The 15,548-nt window shown below is 42.7% G+C and overlaps 1 protein-coding gene across 1 annotated transcript in view; it reads right to left on the reverse strand.

The window, feature by feature from the left end:
• The window catches only part of zswim5 (zinc finger, SWIM-type containing 5), a 54,276-nt gene extending 39,933 nt beyond the window's left edge, over positions 1-14,343 (reverse strand). Inside the window, exon 1 of the mRNA XM_034887496.1 lies at positions 13,735-14,343. Coding sequence (XP_034743387.1) covers positions 13,735-14,260 — 526 coding nt within the window. The 5' untranslated portion in view covers positions 14,261-14,343. The remainder of the gene's footprint in view (positions 1-13,734) is intronic.
• Between the last annotated feature and the right edge of the window lie 1,205 nt (positions 14,344-15,548).

Genomic DNA, 15,548 nt, shown 5'->3' on the forward strand with positions numbered 1-15,548 from the left:
AGAGAGAGAGAGAGAGAGAGAGTGTGTGTGTGTGTGTGTGTGTGTATGTGTGTGTGTTTGTGGGTGAGTGAAGGGGGAAGGGAGAGCCAGAGGTGACAGGTTGGTTATGTACTTCTACATTTGCCATTTAGCTTTCCTCTCCCTCCCTCCTCTCCCTCCCTCCCTGCTTCACACCTTTCCTTACTCTCCGCTCTCTCTCTTATTTTGTCTTTCCTTCACACCCTCTTTGCCCTCTCTTCGGTCTCCTTCTCGCTGCCCCGCCTTCATCTCTTTTCTCACCCATCGCATCCCTGCGCCGGCTCTTTTTCATCCTGGCCTCCTGTCCTCCCCCTCCTCCTCCTCCCCCCTGCAGTCAGTCTTACCATTCATTTGTCGGTGAGACTGCAGCCTAATGGGGCATGGCAGGCCTTCCACTAAAGCAACCCACACAGAGTGCTGTTATTAGCAGGCAGGGAGATAAAGAGGAGAGGGAGTCAAGCGGACAGGCAGAGAAAGGAGGAGGAAAACTGTGGAAAATGCAGCAGAATAATGTAGGAAGGTAAAATGGGGTGATTCATATTAACGCAGCGTTCAATTAACAAGTCCTGAGAAGGCCTCTTCCATACTCCAGTTTGATATGATTATGTATCCTTCCTACCAGTTAGCAGACTGGCTTGTTCATAGAGGAAGAGGCCATCAAACGAGCAGCGTGACCCAACGGCCTATTACAGAACAAACAGTGAGTCACAGTGAGGGAAAGGCTGCAGAGATACAGATGTATCAGAACACTGTGTCACAACTGTAATAAAGAGGTTGATAATTCTGACATGGTTTCGTTAAAGCCCCAAACTGCTAGCCTGACAAGCCAGACGCATCATCAAGATGTCGGGTCTGGGAACTCACCATTGGCAGGGCTCAATCCGAGGGGCGGGATAAACGGTTGTCTTTCAAATTCCCTCTCCACGCAATAGGATAGCGCTACAACCAACCAGAGCAACGCTAGCTCACTTTTGCCGTATCCGATTGGCAGAACTCCAAACATGAATGACTTTAGGGCTTAGCTCCAAGTCTTCCAGAGTCCCCGCCAAAGCCGGAAAAAAAAAAACCTGCTGTTCGCCAGCAGCATCCTCATCTTCTTTGTTTTCAACTGACAGGAAATTTGCCGCAACTCTGCCGTCATTACGTTAAGCCCGCCCTCCGACTCTATACACGATGTGATTGGCCTGACCAGTGCAAACAAGTCAGACAGGGCAAGAAATGTGAGCATTAAATGGCCCGACAGGTTGTATACAAGCCAACGGTTTAGCTGGATCATCTAAACCACTTTATTTGGAGGACTTGTAAGCATTAGCATACCCAAAATGTAGGTTATAACGCCTCATTACACAAAAAAATGTTTTAGATTTTTGATTTGAACAAGCTAGTGCAATCAGCAGCTGAAGCAAGGTGTAAGTTAGTGTTCTATCTGTTGGAGTCTCCAGAAAACATTGAAATGCTGCCTCATTGGTTGATCAGATGTGAGTGCATTTTTACCGTTTTGGCTATTATTTCTATAAATAGGATCAGGCTTAGATGAATGCAGTACTAACCAGTTGTTTTAGGGCTGTCCTCGATTAAAGAAATTCTTAGTAAACCAACACTCGCACGATTTTGTTGACTAATTGATATATTATGAAAATAAATCACTTATTCTGGGATTTGGGGTGTTATTTTTGGGTCTCTGGTGCTTCCACACACGTACAAATTAGGAAAAAAACATCCATCTTGTTTCTGAATGTGTCCGGCCTTCAGTCTCCGGGTGAGCTGCTCAAAATCTCCGTTACTAGCCGAGACGAGGTGGTTAAACATAGCGCTAGCATGCTAGCTCGTTCTCAATGGCAAAATACTGCTCCAACACATACTAGTTCACTCCCCTCAACTACTTCCATGTCCCTGTTCTGCAGGTATTCCACAAGTGAGCCCTCATTTAGAAGAAGTCTCCCAGCTAATCCTGCGTTGTACTGACCAAAATACTAATCAACCAAAAGAAATATTTGTCTAATTGACTTAGAGGGGGCAGTCCTAATTGTTTGAGGTCATTTTCATTGCATTATGATCCTATTTTAATCTCAAAGATTTGTTGAGCACTTGCAGCTGTGTAAAGATAGCTATAGTGTCAGATAACGTGGGACTGACTACTTGGACAAAGGGAAATGGGAGTGGCTGAGACTTTTTAGGACCTTTAAGGGGTTCCAGAGTGGTGTACTGGTCCCATTTCAGATTCACACAGCGCACGACTCAAAATGATTCAGCCACACAGGAGGCCCTGGCCCATTTGCTAATGCACACTGACAGTCTGAATCACCATAATAGGGGACTTGGTCTCCAAGTGATATAATTATTCATAGTTTTAGCACTAAGTGCTTCCTTTAAAATCTCATCCACACATTTGGGGAGGAGAAAGAGCGCGATGAAAAGCACAAGATGACCTGCCTTGGCAATCAGAAAATATCAAATCAATTGAAGAGGTCAGTGCTGATGAATTGCATATTACCTTTTAAATACAGCAGAAAAGAAAATGTTTTTATCTAAGAGGAACATGACAGGGCTATGAAGAGAAATAGCACATCAGTAAGCCACAATACTGAGCTGCACATGCAAAAGGGAAAGAGAAGGCACGCGGTATGGCTGTTGACTCCCATTTCCTCAGATCAAAGTTAACCAAATGTATGGAAATAGTTTCTAATCCAACTATAATGGATGCCTCACACACACACACACACACACAATGGACTCCTATGGGCCCTCATCTGTCATGTTGGCAGTAATAGCACTGATGTGAGGGGCTTTGAGTGCTGCAGAGATTGTAAAAGCACAAGATACAGGCACTTGATGCAATACACAACTGTGTATGCATGCATTTGAAAGAAGAGTGAAAAAAGGGAGTGATGACTATCTGTGCCTGATATCTATGATCTACAGCTGCCCATTGCAAGTGGAGATGGGCCACACAATAAAGCACCAAATTCACTGCGCTCAAAGGAAAGATGAAAAGAATCAGCACATGGACAGGCTAACACAAAGCAAGGCATTATGGGAACAGCGCTGGACTGCTGTGTTCAAAATGCTGCAGATGTGGAACTGGAAAAAAGATAAATCACATTAATTTAAGATTCTTTCCACTTGTTGCCATGCATACTACTGGGTTTTGTACATGTGCTGTGTTGGCCTGTAGTGTGTACAAGGCCGCAGTACTCACAGTGTCGTATCTCCAACTCTACTTCCAATAGTATTTGCTCTGCCACACAGATCGAACCCAGAAACCCACAGCGAATGATAACATGCTCTGTAAAAAGGTCAGATCTAATCTAATTGGCTCAGAGAATACCTGATCTTTTCAATGTTATGGTTTAGTCTCTGTATTTAGCATTTATTTTTCAGTCTTTTAGCATACAAAGAAAGACAGACAGAAAGCGTGCAAGTGCAAGGCAGAAAGAAAGACAGAAAGAAAGAATTTCTTGAACAGAAATAGTTTGGGGAAATAGGCTTGTTTTCCTTCTTGCTAAAAGTTAGAGGGAGATGGATACCACTCTCTTGTCCTGTGTTGACTTCAAACCTTGACGACATGGCACACATGTTTGGAGTACAAAATAACATTAAAAAAATAAATAAGTGAAATAGAGAGAAATTATGTTGGATTTGGGGCTATATTTTGCTAGCTGTCCCCATATGCTGCTCTTCATTTCTGTCTGAAAAGCTGCACGCTTGATCCACGGGGCAAACCACCTTATTAAAAACAGCTTTAACTATCCCTATAAGCTTTCAATGCTCTTACAAAATTGCCTGCAGCTACTAAAAAAGGAGAAAAAAGGACACGTGCATCTAAACACACCTTGAATGAAAGTTCTGCTTGAATGAGTTGTATCCAACCATCAAGTAATCAATAGCAGCACAGAGATGATGAGAGTAAGGCTTCTTTCCCCCAGGAAGGAAAAGAGATTTGGGGCAAATAAAATGAAAGCAAGTTTTAATTTTAATTTGGGGTGAAAATATTGCCAAGCCTGTTGATGCCTGATCTTTTTCAAGTGCAAGACAACGTATTTGTCTTTCACGTGACTGGTGAAGGTGTCAAATAAAAGAAAAAAGTCCCCATGACGATTCTACAAATAAGTCTCCCCTAGACATTTACTTTTTAGTTTTTTGTTCTTTTTTTAAACAATGCTACATGTCACTCCCTCCCGTACTTCAATCATCCTGGGTTTCCCCTCCTGTAGCGTGTGCCACAGGCACTGCCTTTATTTCTTTGGAAATACGTCACTTTATCCCATGTGGCGTGAGTTATGAGATTATATTACATGACAAAGTTGTGTAGGGAATACAGTATTTCCCCCTCAGTCAAAAAATGCTGCTGCATATTAGGCTAATGACGGGGTCACAAGAAATAGTTTGATTTGGGTCTGTTTTGCATTTCAAATACCCCGTTTGCCTCTACGTCTGTCCATTTCTCTCCTTTCTCCCCAACATTTGTTAGGCAATTACAACCAAACAAGGGCATAATAGTCCAGTCTGCAAGCCTCAGCCTTCCCTTTCAAGTCCAGCTTCTCTCGGAGACATGGACAAGGGCCAGATGTGTACAACAACCATGGTAAACACACACAGAAAGCCAATAAAAGACAGGTGTGGAACAGTGCAATAACTGACTACAGCAGGCTGTCAGCTTCAAAAGCTAAAAAGGACAAGGCCATCGTTGATCTCGGCTGATAATTGCTCCCCCACCACCCAAGGTAAAAGGACTAAAGGTGGACAGGAGGAGTAAAAACGGGTTTGTTCTGGGTTCTTATCTCATCACATGTGCAGGTACACGCAACCTCCATACACACATGTTGTGCTGACAACTGTAAGAAAGGAGCTGTTGTTGTGGGACAGAGCCGAGCAAACAGTACCAAATCATGCCATTTTTTTTGCTTGCTGTTGCAAACAAGTCCGGAGTGGAAATGGCACAGCTGGAAATCGCTGCAAAAATGTGGCTGAAACACCTGAGGCCAGGTTTAAACAGAAAACACATAAGGGAGATACACACATGGAGAAAAGGGGAACAATGCTGAAAGGACACAGCAAGAAAAGAGCTATGATTCGTTTCACAGGAGTGAGTGCTGTTAGGGTAATACTTCTATTTTAGAGCTTCTTTGGCTTTAAAATAACAATCTAGGTAGGTTGCTTTTGTGAACACTTTTTTTCTTTATTTTTGGAAAAGCAAACAGCAACACACAATTACAAACAAAACACTGAGACAGAGAGGGACAGAATTTTTTTTGGAGGATAGACGGGAGGGAGGGAGACAAAAACAACACACGCAGAAATGGACACACCCAAACACATACACAAACAGACACACACACACACACACACACACAGACAACACAAGGAACCAAACACGGCAGCCCGAACTTCACAGCCTCAGCGATGTCCACCCAAGTATCCAGAATCTTTCCTGGCGCTCCATTAATGCGCTGTGGAAAGCTCCATATGCACTACAACCAAGTAGGAAATGGTCCACATGTGGATAGACAGGTCGTAGGGTGGTTTCCAACGGGTTGCAATCATTTTCTTTGCAGCTCTAAGTCCAGCAAACACAGCACGTTTCTGAGTTCCAGAAAGTAGAAAGGCTGACAGGTCAAGGTGGAAATTTGTGATGCAATACTGTTCCAGAACCGACTAACAGGAGAGCACTCCCAGACCATGAAAAGATATGTACCTTGTGCTTTTATTGGGCAGAGAGTGCATAACGGGCTGTTCATTATTTTCATGTGGTGAATTTTAATCTAGTTAGGGTTTTATGAAATCAACGGTACTCTGTATTGGTTTTAATAACACAGTGCTGGTCATATCTGTACCCAGTATATGAAACCATTCTTATTGCTCTGCACATAGTTTAAGAATAATGTCTTTTGCAAGGAAGGGATGCCATTACATATACACTGGAATTGTATTGTTTTATATGGAGTTTAATGACAAAGAAATTGATTGGAATTTACCTCTAAAGTTTAAGTTTGATGCTAGAATAGATGGTCCGGAGAGACGGGCAAAGGCATGACCCAAGCCAATCCTTCCGGACCATCCATTCTAGAATCAACCAAAGAGTCAAGAGCACAGCATAAGCCTCCAAAAACCGTGGATGGAGAAAAAGTAACAGTCCAGGTGTTGTTGAAACATACTAGTTTGGATGAGGTGTAGTCCAGCCATGTCTAACTGCAAAAACTGTGTCATAGCTGCTCCAAATGGCCACATGCATATGCAGTGGGAGAAACCTGGCTTCACGGATGAGACAAAGTAATCTTTCAATGTGAATGTGAACACTTTCGGACACTTTTCCTCCAAGGCAATCGTGGTGTTGCACTCATCTGAGTGTGCACACAAAAAGTGATACAAGTAGAAGATTGAAAAAGTCAGTTTGAGAGAGGTTTAAAATCGGCTTTATTTCTCACATCCACACAGCTGGCTAATGACTACATTTCCAAGAAATTGTGAGACATGAAATATGTTAAAGGTTTGCTGACAGAGAACGCAGCTACTTGGAGATGCTTGTTGATGATGGTTTTGGTGTGCTGACTTGACAACAGATCATGTGTGAACGCATGAGCGTTGACACAGCAGAAGATCACAGCTCTGGAAAGACTGAGACACTGGACAAGTCTATGGGTTGGGCGCATTGCTATTCCTCTTTCTGTGTCTCATGTGTAACATGGAAATGGTCGCCTTACTGTCGGGTGGAGGAAGCCCTCAAACAACAACCTCTGATTAATGATTTTAGCTAATCAGCCCTCATGCCCTCTCACACACGCGTGCATGCAGGCACCTCTTTCTTTGATGAATACAACAACAGAGCACCTTCCTAATGGCCTCATCTTTCAGGAGCCTCTCCAAGAGCTAATACGAGTGCGGGGACAATTTGTTTTACCGATTTTCTCTTTTCGAGTGTGGCGGCCATGAAATTAATCACACTGATTAAATATTGTCTGTCTGTGTTGTGCAGTGGAAAAGGGTTGAAGACAGACTGTGTGTGCGAGTGTGTGTGTGTGTGTGTGTGTGTGTGTGTGTGTGTGTGTGTGTGTGTGTGTGTGTGGTGCTAAGTGGCTTAAGTCGTGGCTCAGACGCGGCTCTGCTGTGAATATACATAATAATAATAATAAAAAATTGAATTTAAATAGTGCTTTACACAAACTTAAAGCCTGATGAATAGATACAAAGAGAAATGCACGTAAAGCTCTTACAAGTTGAAAATGTACTATTTTTTAAAATCAAAGTGATGATTAGCGTTTAAATTAAATAAATAAATAATATAAATAATGCACTTTTCTAGTTAAGGGCTTGTCAACAAATACAGCAAGGGAAAATTATTAAATTACACTGAAATACATCAACAGGATTATAGATAACGTAAAGCATACAAGAAAAGGCAAATATTTGGCACTTTGGCTTGATAAATGACTCACAACCTTTAACTGATTATCAAATCAGTTAAAGCTGCCGTTTAATTTTACGTCCGTTTCAAGCTCCATATTTTAAGTTTCCATTTTTTGATAGAAAAATATTGATGACAACTGTTTTAGAACTAAATATGAATACGAGCAGCCCTTAATTTAAATAAAAATGCCCCATATGGAAGTACACATTTTGTTTCCAGTCAATAGACTAGACCAAAGAGCAAACAGTAAAGAGCACCAATCAAACCTCCTCCTGTATACACATATACACCATCAGCTAATGCCGACCTTACACCAAAGGACTTTTTAAGCGATTCCATTGTCATGATATCATGAGAGTCTTGCTAGAGTTGGGTCACGCTCTCTTCGTCTCAATTGTTTAGTGTAAGGTGGTCATAAAACCCTGTCCGATTCAGTCTTTTTCCCGTCTTAACGTTCTGAAAAAAAATCAAACGTGTTTGATATTATCGTAAGTTCTAAGTCTTTGTAGTTACGTTAAATCATGTGAACACTGTCAACAACCAATGGGCGCGACCCCTCCAGCACCACACAGGAAGCAGCAAGCGGCAAATTAGTTGTCTGCAGGTTTTCACGTCACCTTTTGGTATCGCCTCAGCTCGCCTGGAACCTTGACTGAGGTAGTACTACAAAAAGTACCTGTTAGCAGGTACCAGGGACTTTTTTCGTAATGGAAAACCAAAAAAAGCTTAGTAGAGTCGAAGCGACTCGAGTAAATTCCATGCAGTGGAAAAAAGCCAGTAATCTTGCAATTTGTGACCTTGCATAATCCCAAGTCTTTACATATTAGATTCTTAAATGTTAGATGTGAGATGATTGTCTTTAGACGTGAGATGGTGTCAGACTTGATTCTTTTTAAAGTCTGTTCAAAGTCTTCTAGTGTTTGGTAGGTACAAGTCATATGGGGGTCTGACCTCTGTTAAGGTACTCATGGTTACTCAGAAGAACACGAGCAAACGTCCCGACAGGGCGGAAACACTGCAGACACGCATGCCCAGACAGTCCTTGTCAACTCTATGACCTCTTTCCCACTCAACAGAGTCATGACTGAGTCTTTCCAGCACACACAACACTTCCTCAAGCAGCAGCAGCCAAAACAGTTGAGGAGACGGTAGGAGTAAAGTAAAGAAGAAAAAAAACTTTAAGATCTGGCCGACTAACATTATTATGCAGGAGCCTAGAGACAGAATATGATTAAAGTGGGAGTCATCTATTTCTGATGCAAGTTACAGAAATGAAGAGGAAGGGTGTGTGAAGAACATAAAAGAGCATGAAAGAAAAGAGTTGCATACAGCTTCACTGAATGAAAAGCAGATCCAAGAAATTAGAAAATAAAACAGAAAGAATTAAAACTGAGCTGTGTCAGTGGACTTGGTCCTGAGAGGCGAGTCAGGAAGAAAGATCGGGGATGAGGTAAGCGAAGGATGAGCGCACACCTCCTTCCGTCTTTAATCGCAACGCTCTTGAGCAACCACTGAGCGGGTTTACACCAGAGGCTCACAAGCGTTTCCACAACAAGGAGCCTCGCAGCCGTTTTGCAAGGAAGTTACATCTGTGGAAATACTGGCAAGAACCAACCTCCCCGACACACACACACACACACACACACACACACACACACACACACACACACACACACACACACACACACACACACACACACACACACACACACACACACACACACACACACACACACACACACACACACACACACACACACACACACACACACAGCAAACTGAAATCTAAAAATCATACATGAACTGACATACAAATAAATACAGGGATAACAAGTAGGAACTCTACACTAAACATGAACTTACTTTCTAAGTGATGTGGAATAAAAAACAATAGCTGCTCTTTTACAACTTTAAATGTGGAGTTTATTATTTTTATATCAGTTTTTCCCAGGCTATCTTGATTTCTCACATTAACAATCACTTAATTCAATTGCATTCCTCAAAATGTGCAATATCTGGCATGTAGTAATGCTGACAATGTTTACTTGATTAATCCATTTAATTTAGGGGGGGGGGGGGTTGTGTTGTTTGGACAGACCAGCAATTTAGAGACATCACATTGGTCTCTGGGAGGCAATTGCTGTCCTATCAAAAGTATGAAAGTGATATTTCATATGCCAACTTTTGTTATAACTGTTTGTTAGCTGACAGTTTTCAATACTCAGTCGCTACCAAAGTAATGCTGCTGTTATGATATCCAGTCCTAATTAAAAGGACCGGTTTTAGGAGCTCTTAGACATTGCACGACCTAAACCGTTTGGAGTTGGGAAGCCCCACAGTGTTTTCAGCCCACTGACTGACTCTCCTATACAGTTTAATCCTGTTCAACTTTGCTGCCTCGCCTTGTCAGAGTCACCGGTGCTTCAAAAGGCGTCGGGGACCCATTACAGCTTTATGTAACGTTGCACAGACAGGGAGGTGTACACACACATATACACCCCCCCCCCCTTTCTGTGAACAAGGGGTTTTTCTACAGCTGGGTAACAAAGCATGACCCAATAATCCCAAAGCTTGACTCAAAGCTTAAGAACACCCCCCCTTCCCTCCCTCCTTTTATATCCCTTCCTCCCGCTCTCTGAGGACTTTATAAGGCTCTGGTAAGGGGGCTTCTGGGCGCACATGTGTGTTTGTGCCGTGAATGATGGGGGTTTTACAAATACAAGCACGCTTAGCTTTGATTATTCTAATTATGACTTGGAGCGAGGAGTAGATTATTATGAACACATGGGCCGATGAGTTGTTGATGAGCTCACGTCTCCTCGACCCGGTGGTATTACGGGGAAAAGAGGCTGACAAAGACCTTAACATGTAATGTATTTGGGCGGAGGGTTTTGAAGGGACATACCAGTCAACTCATTTTTAAATGGTAAACACAATTCCTGCTGAAATGACTCTTTTCCAAGATCACGCCATTATTATTCAGCAATAAATTGCGAAAAATAATATGATACCACTCATGCAGATCCCTGCCTCATTCCAAAATGAGATTTGGTGTTGCTTTCAATTTTTTGTTGTGCTAACAGCAAGCAACAGTTGTCCTCTTTTCACACATTCCTAGTCTGGTTTTAAACTTTCCGCGGCCCAAACACTGAATTTGTCAAGTCCTGCACAGTAGAAAAGCAGAACACAGATTTCTCCCCCCACCCCCCAGCACCAGGACCCATTAGTAATTAACTGAAAAAACAACAGCAATTCCAGATCTGGCTTTAGGCACACCAGTTCTGAGAAACCGAAAAAAAAATAAAAAAGTCTAAAGATGAGAATGAGTTTATGTGAACATGAGCTCCTGCTGTGCTTGTGATTGCTGTGAGGAATAACCAAAAAATAAATCTCATGATAACCTAGCTTGTGAGCTTCTCACTTTAATGTTCCTGGTTGGGTACTACTTGGTGGAATCAGCTGCCCTTTATAATAATAATAATAATAATAATAATAATAATAATGTGTGTACTTGTACTTTATTGATCCCACAAGGAAAAATTAAAATGTACACTCCACACTTACACATTACACACAGGCCTGAATTAGACACACATACTTAGTACCTATACATGTACTAAATGGAGAGGTGTCAGAGTGTGTGTGGGGGGGGGGTGGAGGCGCTGCCCATGGAAAGGCACCCCTAGCAGTTGGGGGTTCAGCCTTACTCAAGAGTGCCCAGAAGTTGAACTGGCACTCTCCAGCTACCAGTCCACCACCATACTTTGGTTTGTATGGGGATTTGAACCTGCAACCCTCCGGATCCCAACCCAACTCCCTAGGACTAAGCTACTGCCACCCCAAGTCGCAAACACAGCATCATCAAGCTTAGCTTGGGATTGTTGCAGACGGCTGATACCTTTGTCTTGATTTAAAGCATGCTAAACTCAATAAAAAGGTGTAAATACAGCTAAAAAGTATTTAGTGTTTGTGTATAAATGTAGCTTGCAACCCAATCTAAATAAGTAATATGCTTAACCTGTGATCCCAAAGTTTAATACAACTTTTCCATACTGCAACTCTCGGAGATGCCTTTTTTTTTTTTTAAACCATGCACCAACATGCATGTGTCGGCATGCAGCCTTGTCTCATTCCTAATCACTCTCCGGAGTGCCTATTACAAAGTGCGGGGCACGTCCATCTCACGTCCTCAAAAACAAGTACTGCCAATGTTTTAAGTGACGATTATATTGTGCCTGGTCAGGTGAAAGCAATCTTAAGACTGTCATTTACAGGTGTGTTACATGATCCTTAATGAGTGAATTGTGTGTGTAAGTCTGCTTGGTTGCCCAACCTATCTTAATCCAGCTGTGAACTAAACAATTGTTCTCCTGTCAAGTTGGTCAGTAAACCTTCCACATTGCCTGGTTCCCATGCTCTGCAAAGTGAGGAACAAGCCAAATCTTATCTTGATGTCACACAGCTATTTAGCCCGTCTTGTGTTTTGTTGACAGAATGACAAAACCATGTGCCGGCCTGCTACGACTGACCTTGGAGGGGATTGAAAAAGATTTGCCATTTAAGCAGGTATGGCTGGAAGTGTTTGCTCACGGCTTTATGCTTTGTTTTGATCGTTTACATTCCAACTGAAGTTCATAACCAATGGGAGAATTATCAGATGAAGCACCTAGTTCTGCTCACACACATTGCTTCACCTGTGTGGGCATACCAGGTTGATGTCTGTAATGACAGGAAGTGTTAAAAGTAGGTCATCACTTAGAACTTGCTCAATGACCCATCACTAAAGTTAGGGTTTACCAACAATTCCTGCATATACTACAGGCCTTGAGATTTGCAACAGAACTAAAGCCAAAAAAAAATCTGACTTCAATAACTTATATGTGAACTTTCTCAGACAGACTCAGGCTTGCAAAAACGTATCAAGCCAGATGGCAACAAATCTTACTTTCATATCCATGTCTCAAATTTCATTTAATTATAGGTTGGAATCGATGAGCATTTACAAGATGCAATTAGATACAGCAGTCACAGAGAAACGCAGCAGCCACAGTTTGCAGCTTCTCTTTTCCCCCCAGATACCTTGGAGCAACATGAAACCCCAGACAAGCTCCAGTGGCTCTCATACCATATGGTCTTAGAAAAATCCTACCGGTAACCATAAAACGATGTTTAAAAAAAAAAAAAAAAAAAATGTGTATCGGCTTCATCTAATCAATTTCATTGATGTCTGAGCTCATTTCGTGTCTGTGTAGACCCGGGGGGTATGAGGCTAATGAGTGGAGATGCAGCTTTGCGGAATGGCCCTTTGTTTGGAATCAGCCTCTCTGCAGCGCTGGAAATGCGAGACGCTTATCGATCATTTCAACTGGAAGCCTTTTGTGTTGCAAGCGACTGAGAGGCTTCGGGCAAACGCACTAATAAAGGCAGTTTAACATTATATACTGCTACTAAGGGGTTAACTTTAATAATGAGAAACAACACAAACACTCCCAGCATGATGTATTTTCCACGTTGGTGGCGACTGCGCTCTTTGTCCGGTCCGACCAGCAGCGGCAAATAAACAAAAAAAACTGTGGGGGGGATTTTTCGGATTACCGTTGGATTAATCATAATAAGAAACCCAATAACCGCCTTTGTTCCTTGCCTAAGCCCCCCTCCACCAATGGTGAGTTGAGAAAAAAACGAGTTTTGCAACGAAGAAATCGCACGTACAAAAATAAACCCCCGGCGCTATAACGTGTTTGTATCCGCGGCTGTCAGCCCTCCTTCTCCGCGCCTCCTCATGCCTCCCTGTCGGGGTTTCGGCTCCAGGCAGCTCCGAACGTCGACGAGGAGCCACTGAGAGGAAGAAAAGTGCTGATAGTCGCCTAAACACGGCTTATCTTGTTTGAAAACCCGTATATACAGCGAGACCTGGCTTCAACGCGAAGGCAAAGCTCGGCAAAGACGCAGTAGCCAGCGGTAGAGCTACTACAGAGTAGTGAAAAGCCACAATAGGAAGCCCTTTAATTTTTTAACAGCTCTGGTCGGCTATGCTAGCAAGCGACCGTATCTTCGCTTCCCTTTTCACGGAGAGGCTCATGAAAGCTCGAAATGTAACACGTTTTCGTGTAAGCCTACTAAACTAAACACACCGAGACCAATGTGGGGTTATAAAGTAAGTAGGAAAATAGACACTCATACTTTCCACGATAGCAGGGGAAAACTTCCATCAATCATCTCCAGTAAAGATCGAGCAACAGACTTGGAAACGGTCCACAATGTTTGTAACCAGAAGCTTCGCCTTGGTTGAACTGAAATAATCTACTTACCAACTTGTAAAACGTTTTCCACACAGCCGGTATCTAGCAGCTTGATACCCCGGCGAAAAGGCAGTCCGTCTCCCGTTCCCACTGGTCCGGCTGCCCCCACGGTAGCCGTCGTACCAGTAGATCCCCCGCCGCCACCGGCGGTGGTAGCTCCGGACCCAGAACCCCCAGTCCCGCCAGTTGCCGCCGACGGACCCTCCTCGCCGGCGACTCGGCACTGAAACGAAGAGTACATGCATATTTCCTTTTCGTTGCGAGGAAAAGACCAGTAAACGATGCGGCGCTGGACGGGCTCCGGGATCCGCTCGAAACGCTCCTCTACTCTTTCGAAGGCCCACTTTTCCGCTACTGCCTTCGCGGCGCAGTCCAGAAGGGACTCCGGGGAACGATACCTGGAGCTGGGCAACCCACTGCCATGGCCGGGCCCCGGGCCGGGACCTCGGGGAGCAGGGCGCAGGCAGGGTCGCTTGCTTGCCGGTGGTAAGGAGAAGAGAGGATGCGGCGGCTGTTCTCTACGTCCTTCCGCCATGGCGAGCCGATCAACACTGACTAGACGGACGGTTTGCGGACACGGAGCAGCAGCAGGAAGCCGAGTACACACACAAACTCTCAAACACACACACGCACACACAAACACATACACACACACACTCAGCAAGAGTGTCAAACCAGACAGGATCTAAGACAACACTTCCGATGACAACTTTCAAAATAAAATAATCTAATTACGAATGTGCATTTTACAGAAAAGTGTGTTATTGTGAAAGGGATTAACCAAATTCAAACTTCTAGCGAGGGTTGTTTGTATGGTTTATGCCTAGTTTTTCATTGCACACGCAATACTGCTCTAGTTTATATTTTTCTACACCCTTTTACACAATACACATAGGATATCTGCGACTGATGCATTAAAAAAGTTGGTTGTGTTGCTTTAATGTTAGGCTACTTCAGATATCAAGGTATAGTCACCATAATAGTAATACACCTTCACCATAACCTTTATTGCACTTCTAAAGTGCAATCTGATTTCATTTGTGATGCATTTTTTAAATCTTTTGACCCCATTCACTCTATCATCCCCTCTATATTTCAAAATGTTATTGGCCCATAGATCAAATTAGTATTCCAACATAAACCAAGTGAATATTGGTATTTAGTAATTGTATTGCATGCATTTAGCAGCTGTTACATTATTGGCTTTGACTAGTCCACCTATGTTTTTTTTGTTTTGTTTTTTTGTACAGGATTCTCAACAGAATAGGCTGGAGCAGAAGGGAGTTGTCCAGATGCAAACAGAGGTCTTCCTGAAGGTTACCACTTCTACCTGTACCATTTCTAGCCTTATATAAATAGATGTGGTAAGACCACTTTATTAAATAACAACACTTCCTTAAATATTAATGTAGGTGATGATGCTAGAAATTGATTCAAGCCACACTTGCTTCAATGAGTAGAACAGAAATATCAAAAAGTCTGCAAAACAAGTATAAATGGCATGGAACACTCCCCTGCTTCCTTATAGGATATTTACAACTGTGGAAATTTGACTATTCTCTATATTTATAATTTATCATACCCTCTTATCTGACCCTATCTTCACATCTACTCATTAGATGATTACAATGTCAGCAAGTGATTAAAGGAGAACAACAGTTGTTCAGACCTATATAATTATTATTAGTTATTTTTTAACCTGTTATTCATCCATGACAGGCTTACTGTGTTAATCCTGTGATTTTACAGCTTGTGAAGTCAACAATTTTCAGCCACTTTAGGTCATGAACAGAAACACTTCATCAATTATTTCAGATACGTTC

This window comes from Etheostoma cragini, chromosome 12, assembly GCF_013103735.1.
Source record: "Etheostoma cragini isolate CJK2018 chromosome 12, CSU_Ecrag_1.0, whole genome shotgun sequence".
In the NCBI taxonomy this organism is placed as follows: domain Eukaryota; kingdom Metazoa; phylum Chordata; class Actinopteri; order Perciformes; family Percidae; genus Etheostoma; species Etheostoma cragini.